General features: G+C 39.9%; 1 protein-coding gene across 2 annotated transcripts; it reads right to left on the bottom strand.

The window, feature by feature from the left end:
- Window positions 1–564: 564 nt before the first annotated feature.
- Window positions 565–22729, bottom strand: KATNAL2 (katanin catalytic subunit A1 like 2). 2 transcript variants are annotated; one of them, XM_014257041.2, is made up of 15 exons: window positions 22665–22729; window positions 22100–22266; window positions 20054–20093; window positions 19539–19662; window positions 18497–18592; window positions 17842–17940; window positions 16998–17075; window positions 13771–13869; window positions 13116–13179; window positions 11764–11882; window positions 9609–9700; window positions 7974–8084; window positions 2362–2524; window positions 1197–1299; window positions 565–865 (listed from the first exon to the last, which is right to left on the bottom strand). In XM_014257041.2, the coding sequence occupies exons 1-15, from the start codon at window positions 22727–22729 to the stop codon at window positions 726–728; spliced, it is 1560 nt and encodes a 519-aa protein (XP_014112516.2). In that variant the 3' UTR covers window positions 565–725. The 2 variants fall into 2 exon arrangements, with proteins under 2 accessions (XP_014112516.2, XP_087910388.1); XM_088054262.1 differs by having other exon boundaries at window positions 20054–20090; window positions 22665–22723.
- Window positions 22730–22993: the final 264 nt, after the last annotated feature.

Raw genomic sequence — 22993 nt, 5'->3', positions numbered from 1 at the left:
GTCCCTTCCAACCTGACCCATCCAGGGATTCTGCAATTCTGATTTATGGCTGGCTGCAAACCAGTGGGCAGCCACCAATATAATTTCTAGTTAATTATCCTAAATTTGCTGATATTCTGCAGTTTTTCTCTAATTGCTTCTCTTTTTCACTTTGGAAGTATCCCAAACCAACAGGAAAGTAACACACTTCAAGGCCTTGAACTCATCTGAATATAGTGACAAACTAGTCAAATTTACATGCCTTGCTAAGGTCCTGAATTTCACTGAAAACTCCTGTTTTGTGTTTCGTTAGGAAGGATGCAGGTCTCTTCTGGGAAAGCTACACTGACTGTGATGATCTACTTAGTGTCAGAAATGGAGAATTACAGTAATTATCTATCTGCTTTTAAACTTTCCTCCAGTTCTACCCAAAATCTGTCATGAATAAAGACTGAGACTCAATCAATCTTTTACGTCTTTATGCATAAAATTAAGGCTGGAGGCTTTGTTGCATAGGAGCTGCCATCACATTAATTCCAATAACTTCTTTGCATAAAGAATAACCACCACCCCTTCACCCACCCTTGCATTTTGAAAGTAAAGACTTCCCTCTGACACTTGTCACTGCATTTTGTTCCTTGAAACAACAGCACCTCCTTCCCCATCAACATCTGATCCCTTGGAGGCCACTTTGGACGGCAAATGGCTGAGGTTTTTGATTTTGGGGTTGGTTTGTTTTTTTTCTGTCAGACTGACTCAAATTCCCTCTGCCAAGCCACATACTTCCGGCTTAGATTCTTTGCTGATGGCTTGGTGTGGGTGATCACATCCAGGAAATCGGCTGTTGTGATTGTGTCCAGTTGGATCATGGCCAAGTTACTGTTACCTGAAGACAAGAGAATTGAATAAATCCTGTTACCATTACTGAAAGGCACTCTTTTATATCCATGCCTAGTCCCACACTTAATGCAGGAAAATAACAGACCAAATGTTAGTGAGGTAAATCAAAAATTGTATTTATGCTGAGGGCACAGATAATGACAGCTTTAAAAGAAGCCCAAATTTTTAGAAATTTAGAGGGTTTGGAACTGTAGAGTTTAAAACTTTTTCATGCAGATATCAGAGCTCCACCTGCTGGAGTTAGAATGTTTGTTCCAAGAGTTACAGCAGGAAATCAGCAATTCCCAGGCAGGATTTTCTGCTCAGAGCTGAGGTACCTGGCTGATGATTTTCGAGAGCATCGAAAATTTTCCTCACTGGTCTCATGGCTGCCTCCTTGCACACGAGTTTTATGTCTGAGCCAGAGTATCCACTGGTTTCCTGTGATGGGATCAGAATGGTACATTACAGCTCACAAATCAGACAGAAATGGAATTTAAAGGCATATATATTATGTATTTGTATAAATATTTGTGAAGTCTACTGATGTCTGAAATACACATTTATATACAGATAGACACACAAATCTATTATTTTTTTGGTACCATCCCCTCAAAATTATGTAGCTTTTTATTCTTTGAATGCCTACAATTCCTCATAGGAAGGACCAAGGAAAATAATGGGCATTTTCTTACTAAATGCCAGTTTTCTATAGGTCAGACAAAACCCACCTTTCTGAGTCCATCCTCAGCTGTCCTGTTAATAAAATAAATGTATTTACTTATGAACCCAGAACTGAGAGGTATTGTCTCTGTAAACTGAGATGTAAGAATCTCAGCTGGGTAAACTAAAATATTTAAGAGCTGGGACCTTGAGCAACCTGGGCTAATTAAAGGTGCTCCTGCTTACAGCTAGAGGTTGGAACAAGGTGGTTTGTGAAGTTCCTTGCAACCAAAACCATTCTAGGATTCTGTTTTCAAAGAATCCAGGACGTGACAAAGTGCTAAATGAAGGAAGCTGTGATATCTTCGCTGCCAAATGCTCTTTTCTGCCTAAGCAGTGGAGCTGTGACAAACCTTCCCCACACAATTAACTGTTCATTACCCTGATGAATTGCAAGTGCTCCCAGCTCGGTGAGAGCAGTGATAAAATCTGCTGTTGCTGGAAGTCTCCCTGTATTTAAGGCTGAAAAGCCGGCCCAGCAGAGGAGGACCAGGACACACCATTTTGCAGGCAGAGCTGCTCAAGCCGGCGATTTCCAGGTGTGTGTGTGTGTGTGTGTGTGTGTGTGTGTGTGTGTGTGTCTGTGTGTGTGTGTCTGTGTGTGTGTGTCTGTGTGTGTGTCTGTGTGTCTGTGTCTGTGTGTGTGTCTGTGTGTGTGTGTGTGTGTGTCTGTGTGTGTGTCTGTGTGTGTGTCTGTGTGTGTGTGCCGTGCCCAGTGCCCGGTCCCCCGCTGTCCCCCCGGCCCAGGTGGGCTCAGCTGCGTGCCCGGCACTCGCCCACCTGGCTCAGCAGGCTGTAATCCAGCTCCGTCCTCAGCTCCACCCCGCCGCTGTTGCTGAGAGGGGGCAGCCAGTGCTGGATCATCACCCTCCGTGCCTCCTCGCTCGGCAGGTCCACCAGGATCCTCTTCTCCAGCCGCCGCAGCATGGCACAGTCCAGCTCCCTGCAAGCACAGCAGGAGAGGGAGCGTCTCAGCGCATCTCGCTGTGGAGACGCGGCTTGGACAGCACGATCCTCGCCTGTAGCTGTGTCCTAAACAGGGACAAGAAAAAACCCAAACAAAAAAAAAGGAAAAAAAAACAACAAACAAACAAACAAAAAAACCCCCAAAACCCCCAAAACCAAACCAAACAACGGGTTAATTATCCAGTGTGTTTCCTGTTCAGTGATAACGCTACTTGTGACACCGATGCTAAAAGTAACAACCAGAAGTTGCAGTTTCCATTCTTTGCCCTGGTACTCATCTGCAGCATGTCTTGTCAGAAACAGCTTCTCCCTTTCCCCCTGTTAAGGAGTCACTACAAATTGCCTGTCTGGGCCACTCTCAGGACTAATTAATTGCTACTTAGTAAGGGATGCTCAGTAGGTATAAAATCCAGACTGAAGGTCTTGGATGTGAGGCTTTGTATTATGGCAGAACAGAATGCCAAACTGAGACTCCTCCTGCAATACAAATTATAAATATGTTTTTATAGTTTTATAATTTATATTTTGGTTTCTTTTGTTTTGGGTTTGTTTATTTATATTTTTATTATTATAAATTAACAACCAGAAGGGACATTATTCTTATCAAAAATATCATGTGCAGGGTGAACAGGCTGGATAAAGTCAGTGAGCTAAAAACCCTGATTCTGTCAATGTCAACACTGGCTATGATGTTTTGTCTAAAAAAAGGTAAGAAAAAGGTCCTGTACCAATCTTTCTCTACTGGCCCCATTCAGTCACAGACTCCTTATTCCAGTATAAAATATTATTTAGTCCTTATACCTGGCAAGAAAATCTCATCCAGGGGAAACCCACTTCAAAGTTTCTTGTGCAGGCAGAAGAACAGAAGCCCTAAGCATAATTTCCACCTGTGCTGGCCGAGCACGAGGAACCAGCTGCTGGTGGTTTGTATCTGCAACCTGGGACTGCAGATACACTTAAATAAACCTGCCCCTATCCCCATTTCCTTGGGTGAAATGTTTTTCCAAGCAAAGCCAGCATTAAAGCAACAAATAGAGTTTCTTGTATGAAACTCCCCTTTAGTTTCCAGGGAGTTCAAAGCCAGCTCAAGATGGATTTGTAGCCCAATGCCAGAGCTGATTTCTGTCAACTTTGGTGACTTGTCATTATTTTTTTTTAATACCAAATGCTTTCTGTGGCATAGCACATGATAAAGAAACCCAAAAAATGGGCTCCCGAATCCCCACACAGGTGCCTGCCAGTCCTTAGCATGCCTGGCTGTCAGCTCTGCAGGAACAGAAGTGTCCCTCTCCACAGAAATGTCTTGGTGTGGGACACCTTGTCCCAAATACACTGCTCCAAACAATGAACACAAAAATCAGAAAACGAGGAGCCCAGAGGACAACAGGAATTCACTCAGCTCCCCCCACCCCTGCTTCTAATCAAGGCCTTAGAAGTAAACACAAGAATTTGTTAATCAGCAGCTGTTTCTATATTGATATCATTGATATTTTTAGGCTTTTTCAGGTGCTGTCCATCCAATGTTCAGTGCAATGCCTTTCACAGAGGGTTCCACCCAGCACAAAGAACCATTAGTCTCCTTTCACGTTTCAAATATATTTTCCAGCTCAACTTCTTTAACTTGCCTTGCTTGGCTGGAAATAATTAGTCTGGCTGATAGCACTTTGCTGTTATTTACCCATATTAATACCCACATTAACATCATCTGTGTAAAGAGGGCAAAATTCTCAGGGGTTTAGAGGTACCCACGCAGGTACTCTAAAAAGCCTTTGCAGGTGAAGGACAACCACAGCCAGCCTCTGCAAATAGCCTGTAAATCCTCCAAAGGATGACATTTTCCATCACTCCTTCTGCTTCAGGCCCCCCAAGGACACACTTTGATGGGTCCCCTTCGCCTTGTTCTGTAAATAAGTCTCCAACAGAAGTCTCTGCTCTGTGCAGAGAAGCTTTGCCACAGCTGCTCTGTGGCTGCCCCATACCTGAATTGTTCAAAAATGGGGTGCTTGAACAACCTGGGCTGGTCAAAGGTGTCCCTGCCTGTGGCAGGAGAGTGGAACTAGATGTGCTCTAAAGTCCCTGCCAATCCAAACCATTCTGTGATTCTGTCATTCTGATTCTGTTTATCCAGAGGGTTACAGTGACCTGTTGGCTCAAGAGGGAAATAAAGAAACAATGTTTTTGTTATCTCCAGTGTTTAGGTTGTTGCTGAATTGTTTTGATCAAATGCAAGGTTAAGTGACATTAACCAGAGCAGAATACAAAGCTCTGAGCCAAATATTCTCTGAAAGAACAGCCAAAGGAAGTACTGAGAGATGCTCAAGAAAAGATTAACAGAGCTCTACAGATCCATAAGATAGAAGACTTTTTGCAAATAACATTAGGAGGCATCACAGATTCACAGAATGGTTTGGGTTGGGAGGTAAGAATCTGTTCATGTGCACCACAACTTCACCCACCTTGAGGGTAAGGATGAGAAGAAAACAGCACTGCAATGAGAACTGAATTAAATCTGTTGATAAATTAGGAACCTATGTGATTAAAGATCTCTTTATTCCTTCACTAATGACACTTTTACTTTATTTAATTACATTTAATAATTTCAGCAAGTAATTTGTCAATAGAAACACCTTGCAGATGAGCAGCAGAAAGCAGGGCTGGGCAGCAAGCACAGGTTGAAGAGGAAGATCTATAGCTGCAGTGCAGCTTAGAGCAGTGTAAAGAGCTTTGTTTAGGCTTCTTTTCATTCTTCTAAAAGCAGCTTGGTACTAATTTTTTTTTTCCCCTGATCAATAAATATACATGTTAAACAAATCTCTTGAAATCCAGCTTAACAACAAATGTTTGCAAGAGCACAGGGCCGTGCTGTGAAGCCACAGCTTAGGTAGCAGTAGGTATTTTGAAATTTTCTTATGAAATACTCCTGTGGAGATGAAGTCTGGGTTTGACAGTGGGGCTAAATGTCACCTAACACTCATAAAAATAATCTGTAAATATATAGTTGGGATTCTAAAAGAGGTTCAAAACCTATTGACCTCTCTGGAGGCAGATAATCCCAAATTCCTTGAGGCTGGAGAACCCCAGTGATGTGAAAACTCAGGCTCTCACCAGGCTTTCTATCCCCCTCAAACACCTTTCTAAGCATTTGCCCAGCCCCTTCTTTAGAGCATTTTCTCTGTGCTAGGCACATTTCCACCAGACAAGAGAGAAAGTCGAAAAGGAAGTTCTTAAGTCTCAGGTATAAAACTTCCAAAAATGAACACTTCAGCTGCTAATCTTGTCCCAAAACAGACTGACAGCTTTCATTCAGGGCAGGCCCCTCAAACCAGAAACCTTTTAATTTTGTCTCAACCTTAAATAAAGACACTAATTTTTGATGCTTAAAGGAAGCAATTTTGCAGAAATTAGAACTTCAGCATTATAAAATAATCAAAAATCAAATACAAAAAATAATCAAATTTTAATTCTGCGTATTTTACACAACTTCCCAGAAAGATTATTGATTTTGTAAGGCAGAAACAGAGTAACAAAACACATGCATAAATCTCTCTTCATGAATAATTATCTTACATGATAATTTAAGAGAACACAGAAAGGTGCAATGCACTGCTCAGAGCTTCTAAAAGGGCAACAATGCTGCAATAATGTAAACATTTATAGTGTATTGCTAATAGAGATAAATTTATTAATACTGTATTAATTCTTTCAAACTTAACTGTCCACATAGACAGCAGTTATTTTTTCAGCATTTTCTTACACATCTGGAACGCAATTAAATCTAACTCAGCTCAGTTCCTTTTATATAGATACTGCAACAAAATGGGGTGGATTTTGCACTGATTTAAATTCATGAGTTTGTCCAAGACATAAATCCCTGAAACCAACACTCAGACTTTGCTGTTATGGCTACAAAAAAACCCCCGTGGTGGCTCGGTACTCACACTTTTGGGACAGGGTAGGCACCAGCCCAGCTTGGTACAGCTAACTTCTACACAAATTTTACGTGTTCACACCTAAATTGTTATTCTTTGGTTATTCTCTCATTTAAAGAGCCTGAAAACCCTGGACAAGACAAGCTAGGCTTACCTGCCACATGGGACTGATTGAAAATACTACCTTTCAGCCTCAATTCTCAGTCAAAAACTCCACTTCTATTTATTTAATTCTATCTGCTTGATCCCTGGACCTTTTCAGCCAGGCCTGACAAAAAGGGGGTCAGCTGACAAGAGGAATAAAATATTAGCATAGACTTTGAGAACATTTGGCAATATGCACAACCAAAATGTGCATTTTTGTGTTCAAAATAAAATATGCTGTAGGACTTTAGACGTTTCTATAAGAAAGCAGCTGTAGTTACACACCAGTGACATTCAGACTCGACACTCCCAAAAGTCTGCTGATCACAACCCAGAGCTCTCCAGCCACAAATAGAGGCTTTTCCAACATTTGTCCCCATGGCAGCTTTGTAAGATTCAGCTAAAAATCACTAATCTTGAAAAACAATCCATAAATGAAGCCTGTGGGTTTGTGGGTGCAGAGCCCTCTCTGGTTCCCAGCTGGTTTTAGGTGCCCTGCTCTGTGTCTGTCACACTACAGAGATGGGCAAGAGTAATCTCACTGAACAAAGCACCTTTAAGTCAAATCTCAAGTTTTGCCACTTCAAATGCTGCTGAACTGCTGCTCACATGAGGTCATTCTGGGAATGCTCCAACAGATGATTCCCAGACCATGGCCTGAAGTTCCCTGGAAACAGGACTGCAGTTCTCCTGTTCTCCTGTTCTGTGCTCATCTCCATGTGAGAGGGGAACAGATTCACTCAGGTCCATGTGTCTTTAGGTACAGGGGTATCCAGAAAGATCCCAGTGCTGTTAGGATCAGCAGCTCCCCTCCTGAGTTGCTGCACTACAATGTTACCTCCCTTCCTCATCTCTCCAGCTTGTCTTGTTCCCAATACATGATGAAATCCCACAGTTACAATCTTAAACTCTTTTTTCCTCTATATCAAATTGTGTCGAAGATAGTAAAGAATTTTGTCCCTCAACTTTTTGAAGTCACATTTGATACCAATAAAATCCAACATTCCTATTTATGGAGTATCCTTCTAAGCACCAGATGTTTTAAGCCCCTTACAGTTCTAGGCTGAAAACCCTTCTTAGCTTAAACATAGTAAATAACTTGCCTATAAAATCAAATACTCCATTTTAAATATTAGCAGCTGGTACGACCAGCATATGTTGACTTTATTATGGATTATGCTCATGTGACACAAATAGCAAGAATTGAAGAGCTTAAAAGTAAAAGCCCCAAATTAATCTTTAAATGCTTTAACCAAATATCAAGGCTTTTTCTGCAGAAGTCTAAATAAAATCTTTATCTGTGCTTAGAAGCTCATGAAAATGTATTCAAAATGTACTCTCTGGATCTCTTACCATGGCAGATTGGAAGCTGCTAAAACAAATACAAGATCATCAGATCGGGCCAAGCCATCCATCTGCACCAGTAATTCTGTTTTCATCCGCCGACTTCCTTCATGTTCACCACTACCAAGATTCAGAGAAATATTGTTTTCTCAGTGCATTAATCATCTTTATTTATACAGTGTCATTCACAGCAACTGAGCCCTTGTCACAGTTTTGCCCCAGTTCAAAGCATGATTAAGCTCCATTAGCTAACATCTAAGCATTAAAATCAAGCTTTCTAATGATTACTTAAATGGACTCTTTTCAGTGCATTAAAGTGAGGAGAATTCACTGTTACTGAATCCAAAGAAAATATTTAATTTTTTCTTCATGTTACTCTTCCTGCAAGACCAACATTTACTGCAAAATAGCTATGGCTCCAATTGATTGATTGACTGATTGATTATCTATAGCATGGAATTCTTACAGTGTGATAGTTGCCATTAAGTAACTGGGACACCTACCTCTTCAGGGTAGCATTTTTCTGTGAGTGAATGTGAAGTGGCCACAAGAAGATAAACCTACTACTGAATTCAACATTTTGCAAAATGTTCTATCAAAAGAAAACAGAAAAATACACCATACTGATAGGAATTTAGAAATGGGGCAGAGACCACACAGAAAGGATCCTTCTTCAAAAAAGGAGAACTTAAGCAAAGTGCTAAGAATTCTGGCCCTGATACAGGTAATCTGTTTTGCAGAAAACCAGCTGGAACTCTTGGTTCCAGATGTGAAGGTCTTGGAAAATCCTGGATCAAGCCCAGGAAAAACATCAGGACCTTAGATGGTAAGGGCTGAAGTTCATATTTAATTACTTATTTCTGCAAAGGCATTTAAACATCAATGCCAAGACAGTATTTAATAAGTACATTTAAAAATAAGTACAACATCTAGGATAAAAGTCCTTATTAGAATATATAACCTAGTGATGTTAATGAGAGCTTTTAAATGTACATATGAAGGACAAATTTGGCTCATAATTTGCATCTATTAAGTGAGGATGACTACAAGTAGCATCTTTACAATAGGGCATACAATATTTACAAATAGTAAGCATACAATATAGACATACAATATCTTATAAATAAAGTGACCATGTAATTCACTGTACATAAAATCCCCTGTAATGGGTTCCTAATAGTCACAACAATATTTTTGTATTTCTCTGGCTTTTTTCCCGCCCCTAACCTTTTTAATGTGTTTTAACTATAAACTGTCTACATCTTGGATTCAAGTAACAACATACTCCCACTCCTGCAACGGGAAGTGCTGACAATGCCACCAAAATCTGTCACTGATGAAAATGCCATTCCACTGCGTACACTCCCTATTACTCTGCTATGCCTATCTTCAAAGTGTCACAAAATAAGCTGCTTCTTACTTACCTCTAATAATTCACCTGTTTCCCTCACTGCTGCCCTTTATTTCCATTTCAAATCCCTTTACAGGACAGCACAACTGGTTATAAAGCCCTGCACCTCCCTCCCTCTCGCTGTCCTTGTAGCTGCTTGCTAATCCTCACAAAACCTGTCTTGCTTCTCTGCTGTCACTGACACAACCACTGCACCTCTCTCTTTTAATCCCCAGAGTGGTCCCACCAGTTACCCAGGAGCAGTGCCTCTTTGACTCATAACTGACTCCAGCTCATCCAAAAAAATTGTGGAAGGAGCGTGGTACCGGGCGAGCTCAAACAACACCTGTCAGAGAGAAGAGTAAATGTGAAAGAGGTGCTGACACAAGAAGGCACTAAAGTGAATTGGCATGGAAGATAAATTAACAGCACCCACATCCCAAGGGATATCTGCTGGGAAAAAGCTCTGGGTAAGCTGAGGGTCCCTGAATCCTCACAAAATCTGAGAGGTTTGTAAAGGAGATATAAAGAACTCAGCCTTGTAATCCTGCCTTTATGTGTAAATCTTTCTGTCTAAATCCTATCAGAGTACCCTGAGAATAATAGGATAGAAGAAAATGATCCATCAGAGGATTCTGGGAACTCCTAAATTGTTACTGAGATTAAACATGTGCCTTTTGTTGTTGCTCCATTTGTACTTTTTTTTTAAAATAAGGATTTGAGGGGAAAAAATTGCAGGTCAGCTGATGCATAATGAAAGAAAATGCACTGATTCTTTTGATAATAACCAAGCACTCTTCTTTTTTCGTGATCAAAACAAACATAAATTGCATGAACAACCATGATTAAAAAAATGGGCTATTAAGCTGAAACAAAAAATGTGGATCTGCTCTTTGGAGAATGAAGGTTCATCTAATTTTCCGTAAACATGGGGAGGCCTGTGTTAGGAGTAAGAAAACACTGTCAGCTTTTCTTGAGTAAAGTGTTTTTTGAGTTTTTAGATAAGTATCAGTAACAATATATATTAGTCCAGCACTTTCAAATCTGAATGCTTAAAAAAATCAAATTTTAAAAGCTACATATTATTTTCATCACTTGGGGCATGAAACACAGGGTTTAAGTTATTTGCCAAGAGTAACAAGTGGACCATGACCAGCATACAATTTCACTAGAAATATAATATATAAAATATATAAAATCACAAAAATATGGTGTGGAACTGAGCAAAACAGGATGAGAGGATATGCCTCCAAATGACCACAAACTCCATATATACTTCCCCTTCACCAGCCTCATGTGATTTTAGGACATAAATTCACAAAATACTTTTCTTAGAGCTCTCCCAGTTCACAATCTTACTTCATTTTTTGATGCTGCCATAAATTTAATTAAGGGTAAAATGCCACAAATTCAATATCAATGCTCCAGCATTGTGCTCCAGCAGTGTGCTGCAGCATGTTCACAAAAGCCTGCTGGATGATGGTGGCAAAAACCAGACTGTCCCCATATATTCCTGCCAGAAAAGAAAATTCCAGGAAGCTACTGAGATAGATGTCAAGAGGATCAGTAATAGAGAAAGGGAATATCAGAAGAAAAATATGCCATTTTAAAGGACAAAGGAGGCAGGACAAGTAAGTGTGCTGCAGCCATTGCCTACATTTCAAGAGAAAGTAACAATGCCATTTGCAGAGAACAGCTTGCTGTGTTTTTTTGTTTCCATGAAACATGTTTCATTTACCTGAAGTGCAGCCCAAGAGATGAGGGTAAGGCAGGTTAAGAGGTTGTGACTTTCCACTCAGATAGGCAAGGATCCTACACCTGAACCCCTAAACTTTTTTTGTACCACAGCTGAGCCATGCACACTCCTCACTAGTTTATACACAAAAATGCATTTACCCATTTGCCAGAAAACCATCTTCCTTGAAACAATATTACATCTGCATTTGAATGGAAGATCTTTGTGACAAGGGAGTTATTTTCCCACTTTGTGCCATGAAGAACAACTAGGAATTTGGAATCTAAATTACATTTTGCATGGTGTCTAGGAGCCAATCCCTGCAAAACGGATGTGAGGTGTTCTGAAGAGGTCACTAAGCACACACTAGTTTGGAACTCTGATTGTCTGACTCCTAATCAGGTGGTCAAAGATCTTTGCTGCCCTCAGAACACCTGCTCCATCTTACATTTCAGAACTGAAGTCCCACAGCAAGAATCCATTATAAGATTTCTGCAGAAGTGATATTATTCCTTCTTTCAGAACTAGGTATGATCAATGACATGTTTTGTCTAAATCAGGAAAGATTATGAGTATCACAGGAACACTTGTTTTCAGTTCTGTGCTGAACCCCAGCTCTTCAGGGAGGAATGTGATGTTTGTTAAAGTATAATAAATGAGAGAGTAATTCTTACCCGGACCAGTTTTTCTGAATCACCTCTCCATTTGCTGACAATGGTGGATGCTGATATGTTGAAAAAGGTTGTATTGCATTCTGTGGCAACAGCCTTAGCAAGCAAAGTTTTTCCAGTGCCTACAAACAACAGTATTTGAGAAATTCACTCTCCAAAGGAATAAAATGCAAAGGTTTGAATGAGTTCCCCTCATTCTACTACCAGTCAGATAAAACCAGTAAAAAACTCATAGAATGGTTTGGGTTGAAAGGGACTTTTAAATGCCATTGAGACCTACACCCTGCAATGACCAGAGAAATCTTCCACTGTCCCAGGTTGCTCCAAGCCCTGTCCAGCCTGGCCTTGGACACTGCAGGGATCCAGGGGCAGCCCCAGCTGCTCTGGGCACCCTGTGCCAGGGCCTGCCCACCCTCCCAGCCAGCAATTCCTTCCCAATATCCCAGCTGGGCCTGCCCTCTGGCACTGGGAAGCCATTGCCTGTGTGCTGTCCCTGCAGGCCTTGTCCCCAGTCCCTGGGCAGCTCTCCTGGAGCCCCTTTAGGCCCTGCCAGGGGCTCTCAGCTCTCCCTGGAGCCTTCTCTTGTGCAGGGGAGCAGCCCCAGCTCTCCCAGGCTGGCTCCAGAGCACAGGGGCTCCAGCCCTCAGAATATTTTGTGACGCTTTCAGGATTGTTTGGAGAAACTCAGGTAATACAGAACTGCAAATGCATTCTCCAAATCCTGAAGTAGTGCATTTTGAAAGGGTGCCTTCTGTGGCAGGAACATCTAAACATTCACAGGACCAAATGGACTTCATTGCAGAGACGGGCTTTGCAACCTGACGCAGGTGTTTCTTGTGCCCTCTGCTCCCTTCCAGCCACATCCTCGTGTCAGAGTGGGGCAGAAGGAGCAGGGAAGCTGCACCAACAAGGAAAACACCCAGCTGGAAGAAGGCAAAGCTTCCACCCCATTCCCAAGCACAGCCCCTAAAAGAAGAAGAAAGGAAGGACCTTTTTCACTACAGAGGTAAGTCCATGACAGATTTATTGACATACCTTAGCACCATGCCAAACTTGATTAAAATGGTCCAAGCTGAGTAAAAACAGAGATCTGAGTTTTCATTCCCCTGAATTGTTAGTGTCTCTGTAATTATGAGTACTGTCTCTGGAAGATCCGGGTATAAAAATAGCCAAGGCTTATAAGAAAGGCCAGGTTTGAGTGCCAGAGATGGACACAACCATCTCTGCTTTTAATTTATGTACTTTTACTTCTGTTCTTTTTTAACAATCTGATCTAACTAACATCAATGACTTGTCCACAGGATAAAACAAGAAGCAGTGACAAACAAAAAGATGTGTTAAAAAGCTCCCCATACCTGGTGGTCCATATAGCAATAATCCTTTCCAAGGGGACAGAATGCCAGTAAACAGCTCTGGATACTGTAGAAGCAGAAAAGAAATTCAGGAATTAAAAATGTATCGTCTAAAACAAAACTGCAAGGCATTGTAGTCCCCACCTTCACTGCTCCTAGCACATTCCAGAAACATGAGAAATTTGAAGAGAGGCATAAAACCACACCAAAACAATGTGACACATATGATCTGAGTACTGAGAAAAATACTGTATTTATTATTTGAATTCTGTTTTCAGTGGGCTTTTTTTTTTTTTTTTTAAAGTGCAATTGATGTAACATTCTCTTCTGTAAGTCATTTTTCATGGAATTAATATAGGTCAAACCCAGCACTTTTTACAATACCAAAGGTGCCAAGAATTGGACAAAACTCTTTTTAATTAACAATTAAAACTTAACAATTTTAATACTGAAAGCTATTTTTCCTATAGAAGACTCCATCTGCCTTTTTCAGATGGAACAGGAATAGTTCTGGCATGAAGCAGGAGCACCAACAGTTCTAACTCAAATGGCCTACAAAAGCACAGAAGTATTGAGAATTCTAAAACACCACTATAATTACAAGGAAACAAGCTAACAAGCCCAACACTGGTTTTCTCAAAACCATTTAGCACCTTACCTTTATGGGGTAAACAACCGCTTCCTTGACCAGCCTTTTAGCTGCATCCAGCCCTATAATATCATCCCACTTCACATTTGGCTTATGGAGATAAATGTCCTGCAACACACATCACATCTTGTTAGCAAAACTCCTTCTGCAGTCCAATAATGACCTCTGGCAAAGTAAAAGGATTGACTCAGTGATAAAATAACACTACTGTTAAGTGATACAGGCTGCATTATTTAACCCTAGGGACCAGGGACCTCCCAGGAGGGAAGCATACATAGCAATCTCTTCCCCTCCACTTCCCCTCCAGGCCCCAGTTTCCCCAGTGTATTCCTACCAAATGTAGATGCTGAGCAAATCTTCCTCAGATCTGTTTTCTGTTAGTTTGATTTAGGAACTAACCAACATATCAACAGCTATTGTGATATGCAGGTTCACCAACCCCAATATTTTGTCTCTATTATGCAAGCATTGGGTGCTTAAAAAAAGAAGTAAAAGCAATCATAGTTCAAGTTCAAGCAAGCATTGGTTCAAGTTAACAATGCTCAATGGACTTCATAATTCAAATTACATCTGAATCTTTGAGTTCTTGATACTCATTTTTCAGTGAATTTTTCTTCCCTCTTTTAAACATGTTTATTTTGTAGTCACAAGATCCACAGCTCACTCATGTGCCATGTGAAAATACTTTGGTTTTTTTTTAAACTTGATGCTCAGTAACTTCATGGCTGCACCTATTGCTTATGTTATTATTTATTATAATGTTAATACCTGTTACTTAAGTTATTACTTGTGTTCTAAGTAACAGGGAAAAATTTCTATTTACTCCATCTTATGCAAGATTTTATATACTGCAAGAAAAGCTGTGAGAAACTCTGCAACAGGAAGAAATCTTTCCCCTAAGCATCTATCAAAAGATAGACGGTAATTAGTCTATGCCCTGAAGCAGTCACTAAATTAATTTCATTTAATCTGTCAAACTTTCCAAATCTTCTACAAATCTTTCCATTCGCCTTCATAATATTTTGTGGCTTTGTGTTCCAGGGGCTAATTGTTCTGCAAAAAATACCATATCCCCAGTACAAATACTCAGGAAAAATTCTGCTCTCCAACAAAAATAGTCCACACAGACAGAAGAAAAATTATGTGGTTATATCCAAGGGGAAAAGTTGATTTAATAAAATTAGAAAAAATTATTTATATAGAGTAGATTACACTTTCCCTGTCTATTAGCAGTGAATTAAGATGAATCAGATTTCTGCTATTAAGTAGAGACTTCCATAACTGTTTCCAAATTAAATTAGATTGTGTTATGAAATAGATATAACATGCTATTTATTTTTATTGATTTATACAGTGTTGATTACCATAGCAACTGGCAACATACCATAATGGAGTACAATTCAAAAAACACACCATAACAAAGGGAAAGCAATTTTTTATTGGTTTTTTTTGTGTTAATGTAGCAGCAAGAACAACGTTATTTTAAAGGTCTAGCATAAATTAAAGACCAGACAGGAATTTTGAAACAAATGAGAATTTTCTTACTTTAAGGTTGGAAATTTCCTAAGACATTTCTTAATTTCTACTAAACATCAAATACAAAACTTGTGGACCAAGAACTTTGGCCATACACAGATATAAAAATCAATCAGCAGAAGTCTTCCAGGATTTTTAGAAAGATGATTATAAGTAGGTTTACCCAAGCTGATACTGCTCATGATGTTTATATCCAGAAAGTCACAACAGCACCAAAGACTGTGGTGCTATGAATCCTTTTGGATGCGCAACTCATCCAAAAGTGGTGGATGCTTAGCATTTGTGGGCTGTAGCCACAGATCCCCAGTAGACCAGGGCCTCTTTGTTAGGCTACACCTCAACCCAGGAGTGAAATGAAATGCTGCTGACAGTGCTTTGGGTCCCTCCAGGGATCAAGCTGCCCATCCTGGAAGAATCCTTAAGTCTGCCCTGGGATATGGTGTATTATTGATGCTGCTGTGGCAGTGCTCGCAGAGCTGTTACAACATCTCTCAAGAGCACTGTGTGAGAACACACAGGGAGTGCAGACCCTGCAGGCTGCACAAAGCAAGGCACAGGACAAGAACAAGGCCAGTGGCCCCTGGGCTGTGCCAGCCAGGTGTGACACAGCCCCAGGGCAGGGCCCGTCCCCTGTGCCGGCGCTGCTGAGGCACCTCCAGTGCTGGGACAGCTCTGGGCCCCTCAGCACAGGAGAGACACCGAGGGGCTGGAGCGTGTCCAGGGCAGGGAACGGAGCTGGGGAAGGGGCTGGAGCCCCAGGAGCGGCTGAGGGAGCTGGGAAAGGGGCTCAGCCTGGAGAAAAGGAGGCTCAGGGGGCCCTTGTGGCTCTGCACAAGTCCCTGGCAGGAGGGGACAGCCGGGGGGGTCGGGCTGTGCTGCCAGGGAACAGGGACAGGAGGAGAGGGAATGGCCTCAGCCTGGGCTAGGGGAGGCTCAGGGTGTGTGTCAGGAGCAATTCCTTCATGGAAAGGCTTATCAAGCCTTGGCACAGGCTGCCTAGGGCAGTGCTGGAATCCTCATCCCTGGAGTTTAAGAGCCGTGTTGATGTGGCACTTGGGGACATGGGTCAGTGGTGGCCAAGGCAGTGCAGAGGGAATGGTTTGACCTGATGACCTTAGATGGCTTTTCCAACCTAAATGATTCTCTGACTCTAAACCATGCAGGAATACCAGGGTTTAATAATAATTTTGGTAGATGCTATCTACTAGATTCATTCAGCATTCAGATACTGCTGTGATACTGGCACACCATCCACACTCACTACAGCTCTGTGCCTGAAATAGAAACTTCACCCAAAGGGTGGAATCAAGGTTTCTCCCACTATCTGATCACAGTTAGATAAAACATTAGATAATAGTTGGTTTTAGCTAATATATTTAAATCTCTCTTTCCAGTGAAGTACTGTACTTTTTTTCATAGCAAAGAGGAAAGCCATGTTTAAATTACCTGTTCCCCATTAGAAAGGAACTTAATTATTAATTATTAGAAAGGTCTTAATTATTTCTTCCCACAGAAGTGCATCAGAAAGAAACATCATTACACATAAAGAAATGACTTGTTGGAGAGCTACATGGAGAGAAAAATAACTTGCACTTTTGAGAGTAAGTTCTATCAGTGACAGTAAAAAGAAACAAACAGCATTCCCAGATGACAAAGATAACCAACATCTCTCTGCAACCAACATGGAGATCTGCTCTTACTTTGCTTACAACCATTGCAAGCTCCCTCATCTCACCAGTCATGCCAATAAAAGCACTAAGAGGTTTCAACAATCGTTCCTAAAAGAGAAAAACATGAGTTCTTTTCAGACTGCAAGTATTTTTAGACAAACTATTAACTACTTTTTAAAAAACTGATACATTGTTGTAATATCAACTTTTAAAGCTGCAGAAAAATATGAAATAATAAAAATTTTGAAGTAAATCATGTTTGCAGAAAGTAATCTTTTCCTCTGACACAATCTAACCCAAATCAACATTAAAATGAGCTCTCTTACTGCACTTAGAGTTTTAAATATGCCCTACATAGATTAAGAGGAATGAAAAATGTAAATGTAGGTCACTGTTCTGTCATATTTTCTTTTTGCACAGTTTCTTCCAGTGTAGCAAGTTGCCAGGCAGACGAGCACCACAAAAGCTGAAGGCACTATCTGAGAAGTTCTTGCTTGTGTCTGGAGTGTTTACAGAAAATTTATCTCAACCACTGAAATTCTGTTTTTGTCTCAACTGAGGCAAATGCTGGAGACATACTGAGCTGAAAGCAACCAGGATTTCACCACCAGAAGTTCTGCAGGTGTCTGCAATTTATTCTTTTTTTCTTAAGATCTCATTTTTATTTGTTGCCTGAATAAACAACTGTCATCAAATTTGACCACTATCAGGTATGAGTGTCCCTACAAGAGGAGGAATACACCCCTCAAAAAACCAAGGCTGTTTTTAACACTTGGGAACAAAAACAACATTGTTGCAGTATTTTATTTTGTTCCTGGTTGTGCAAAACTCAAGTTCGTATTGACAGGATGAAAATATGAACAGAAACACTTACTGTTGGATCTGGATCACTATTAAGGCTGTTCAAGGGAATTCCATCTGGTGGCACTCTGACAGCATCCTGAATCATCTTGTGGAAGTCAATTATTTGGCCCTAAAGGAGAAAAGGATAAAAAAATGTTGCTGTAGGCTTTACCATGGTGGTAGCACTACTCTTAAAAATACACTGGAGCAAATTTTGCTAGCAATTACAGCCTTACTGCATCTACAGTCCTAATTATGGCAAAAAATTGACCACAAAAACAGTGCTAGCAATGGGGATAAAACACACATCTCAGTCAATTCAATCATTTAACTGCAAAGACTTTCATTACCTCATTCAGAAATTCAAAATTTCTCTTCAGTCATAGTTATTTACTACTGGGTTTTAAAAAAAATAAATATTCCCCTCTGAATATGTTTGAAATAGTATTTAATGCAAAAAGTGCCTCCTATATAAAGAATTATAAATTTTTTTATACAACAGTATAAAATTGACTCTTCAGCTGACTATAAAGAAACATTTTATGTAAAAATAGACAAAAAACCCCTACCATTTGATATTTTGGAAAACAAACAAAAAAGCCGTACTATCTGAAAACCCCTATTTTATTTTATTTTTTTCCACATACATTTTTCTCTGATAAACCACATACCAGGTTTCCACCAACCTTTCTTGGGTGAGAGCTGTCTCCTGCAGTTTTGCTGATTCCTGAGATGGTTAAGCCAAAATTGGATTGATCTAGAGTATCTTCACCATCACTATTCTAAAGAAAAATGCCTTTTAAAACAGATGTGCTGCCAAATAAATGGATTGAAGATATTACATTATAGGTATCATTCCATCTCTTCACACAGGCCCAGATGAAGTTCCAAGAGAAATATTGATCATTTAAACACCACTGTACACTTAATTAGACTTCACTTGACTGGTGACAGCAGTAAAAGCCATGGCTCTGGAGCTCAGCAGTGAAATTATTCCATGTACCGAACAGAAAACTGCATTTTATGTAAGAAGCAACTCTTATGAACAGTGGAAATGACAGGCACAGCATGTCAGCTCAGAAATGAGGAGCTGTTTTAGGATTATGTATTCACTTCACAGCAGTTATTGGTATAAAATCCAAAAGGCAATGTTTTGGGGTATTTTTAAGAGTAGCAATAGGCCAGAGAAGAGTTCCTCTTGATGCAGAAATATAGCCAGGCCCTTAAAAAGAGCTATAATAGACAGAGTGCTTGCCCACCAACCAGCTGTTCCTGCTCCACCCCCTGTAAAGGGATGATAATAAAGTAGATTTCACAGCAATCTCACCAAAATGAGACTCTCAACCTGAACATTAGAGAGCCAAATTACTCCCTCAGTCTCAAAGAACTTATGCACTGTGAAGATGCTTATAATTTATACCAGACTTACTTCTTTGTTTTGCTTTCTGCCACTAGAGGATGAATATATTGTTATTAATGAAAAAACTCAGATTGCTTTCAGTATAGTTTGGATTATATGCCTCCTTTTCCTCTAATTTTTGCTTATGACTGCCCTCAAACTCAGTGCCAGAAATTCTCTCTAAGTCTTGTACCTATAATCCTTAAGTGACATAATTAGTAAAATCCACTAGTTGCACAATTATTAATTGTGTAACTCCCATCCTCTTGCTGCTTACAGATTCACAAACAAAATCACATTACTGCTGCCAAGATAAAACATGTTTAAACCTGTCTGGTGCTCTCCTTGGTGGAGGATTTAGGTTTTGCAGTACTCCCAGATGAAGTTTTTGACACTGGTTGTTGCACTGTCTGTTTTTTGACCCTTGGTACATTCTGAGAAGAAGTTGCTGTCCTAGGATTAAGAAAAATAATGCAAGACTTCCATTACTTATTTTTTTTTTTTTTACTTCAAAATACCAAATAATGCAGTTTTAGGCTAACCTTGCTCCCACTGAAGTTTTGGTGTTCATTCCAATCACAGCAGAGTTCAATGCTTAATTTTTCAAACACCCCACCCCACTTTATCCACACAGCAGAAGCTCTGTAAATTATCTGCCTCTCCATTTGGAAAATAAGTCTTTAGTTTCCTCTAACACATACAGAAACATGCACCACACAGTCAGGAGCTTGGCTTTAGGTTTTGGTACTCCTCTGGTATCACAACATTATCTTAATCACTGTGCATATTTGCTTTTACTAGGAAAATTTTCTGCCCAGAAAAACACCCCACACATATCTCTCACCTTCTTGTTCTTCCTCCACTTCTCAGCTGTTTATTTTCTGCTGTGGCAAAATTAATATTAAAATGGAAAATAATTAAGGATATAAAAGAGGGCAATTTGAAGCTTTTTTTTCCCTTTAAAAATATTTTAAGCACACAATAATGACCTTGGAAACAATAATGCATAAACAGGAGCAGTGTGAGTATAAGCACTGCAAGCTTGCAAAAATTTATTGAAAACAAACTGGTGTTGGTGAGAGTGGTTTTGCTTCAATCTTTTTACATTTTAGCTCATTCTTTGGTTTCTCTGTTTATATTTTAAAACCAGTGTCTGGACACTACCAGAAATTAGATTAAGTATAATAATTTAATATATCACACAGAATGCTTATTTAATGCTAATATTTTTTTTTATTGCTGAATTGGGAAATATGAATTTGCCTTACTCCTCTGAAGGGGAATCAAGTTCAACATAACAAGACAGAATAAATGTCACATTGCAATAGTGGTTATCAAACTATGTTATCTTTTGCATTTATATAATTTGAAACAACGTCTGTCAAAGGAGAGCTTTTTTTCCCATAAAATGTCAAACTCGCAAAGCCCAGATGTGAACTCATAAAACCAAGGGTTTATATGCTACCAGCATGCCCCTGGTTGTTCCAAAACAAATCTCCTTTCAGTGTTCTCTGTACAATGCTCAAGATTCTCACACACTTGCATAAAATAATCTTTCCCAAAAAACTCTTTCCCTGAGGAGCTTGGGAACATGGTGTGTTTAGGGGCAGCAGAGCCCACGGAACAACCTGTAATCTCGTGGGTGTATCTGCAACACTTCCAACTGGAATTCAGCATGGAAATGACCAACTTGTTACTTGTAGGGCTTGCCAAGAGTGCTGCAAAGAATTCAGTAGGAAGGAGCACCATACCAAAGATTTTGTTTAGACATCCAAGTCTGGCCATGGGCACAATTTAGGGCATGGTACAAACTGCGTGCAGTGCAGGAAAAGAGGCTGCTTATCCTTTAGGGAAGAAGGATGATGCCTCCCTGCCAGCATGGTCACAAATCTGAGCTTAGGTAACAGCAGACAACTCCATGCCCATTTTACTGACCAAAGAATGCATAATGAAAACCAAGAGTGGGTTTTTGGGAATTCTTTTTTACTTACATCATGGATACAGCTTTGACTAGTGCTCAGTTTTACTATGATGTGAAAAAATACATTTTTTTGTATTAATTATTGTAATACATTTTCATTCTCAACTCATAATAAGTCTTTTTTTGTCTTGTTCTGCAGGGCTGTTCTTTCTCTTTACATTAACATCAATCCAATACAACCAATGTTCTAGATGAACATGCCTTTTTCAAGCAAATAATCACTAAACTATTTAAGCTGGAAAATATGCCTAAGACCATCCAGTCCAATCACTCCCCCACCCCTGCAGTGACCACCACTGACGCACATCCCTGAGTGCCACATCCCCGTGTTTTGAACACTTTCAGGGATGTTGCTTCACCTTGAGCAGTCCGTGCCAGGGCTTGACAACCCTTTCAGTGAAGAATTTTTTCCTAATGTCTAATGAAAACCTATATCCTTCAAGCTCTTCATCACCTATTCTCATATGTTTGTTCTTATGGCATCTCCAAGTTACATTTTGTGCTCAAGTACAAAACCATTCTGCTTCTCAGGGTCATAACAGAATGCTCTGATTTGACTTTTCTGTATCACTTATTTACTATTCTCTCCCCATGAGAAGCAAATGGATAAATATATCTTTGCCATAGTGCTTTGTACTTAGCTGACCTTTTCCAATACCAAAGCAGCTTTCAATATACAGAAAAATGCCACTTTCTAGTTCCTTTATATAAAGAAAGATGGAAAAGCAGAAGGGGCCAAAGCCACATCTCTCAGTTCTGGTGCCTTGCGTGCTAGAACTACAGATCTGCAACTGTAAGGGTTGGAATATTAAATGCTGACATACATGACAAGAGCTGTGAGCATAGCAGGGAAATACAGATTTTAGACTTTGGAAACAAAAGCTTTCTTTTTGGAACAGAGCCACATACCAGTCTCCAGGACCTTTTTGGTAATTTTAGGATACTTTTGAAACTTTACAAAATAGTAGCTTTCATATTCCATCAAAATTGTCTCAAGATCAACGTTGTCACAAACTTCAAAGCCACGTAAACCTAATTTTGTCTCTTGCTCCAAAGCATTTGCAGCATCAACATATCTGGCAATTTAAAAACAAAACAAACAAAGATAAAAAAACTGAGAGTCATTATCTTTCTCTGATTTCTGAGAGAAAAAGCAAACAATGGCAGTAGTAAGCATAGGGTAACTTTAACCTCTCCACAACCCTACTTTTATAGAAGCGGAAACTCAATTTTAATATGCCTTGCTGGTTGATCTAAAGTATTTTTAAATTTTATAGAGTTTTTTTTTTTTTCAGAAACTGAAACAAGTTAGCAAAGCAAACTGCGAGGATACCTCATAGTAGTTTATCACTTCTCACTTCAACCCAAAGGCCACACTGTCCATTCAGCCAATAGAGGACAGAAAGGTGAGGCAGTACCAGGTCAGATACACCCAATCCCACAAGGGTAGAGCACTATTATTTAAAACACATACCCTTCCTTGATTAAATAATGCAAAATTAGAATGAGGAGATTTTTCCGACGAGCTTCTGTTCGCATCTCCTCCTGTGAATCAAGATAGAACTCTAGATCAAATGTAATATTCTCTTTATTGCTGTAAACAGCATCTAAATGTAGCCTCTGGAAACAAACAAATTAACACAACAGCATGTAAGAACTGTAAAACAACTCACTGTTAATAAACACAAGGAAAGTGGCTTTCAATCTAATTTTTCTTGCACATTATTAGGGCTACTGGATGGGTAGAAACCTCTTCCTAGAGAAAAGGAAATTACTTTAGGGTTGAACAAATAACTTACTTCC

Source organism: Pseudopodoces humilis, chromosome 4 (genome assembly GCF_049639895.1).
Source record: "Pseudopodoces humilis isolate 2021_Gansu_Grassland_sample_001 chromosome 4, ASM4963989v1, whole genome shotgun sequence".
In the NCBI taxonomy this organism is placed as follows: domain Eukaryota; kingdom Metazoa; phylum Chordata; class Aves; order Passeriformes; family Paridae; genus Pseudopodoces; species Pseudopodoces humilis.
The sequence above is the reverse complement of the archived record's forward strand: the minus strand, read 5'-3'. Positions and strand labels throughout refer to the sequence as shown.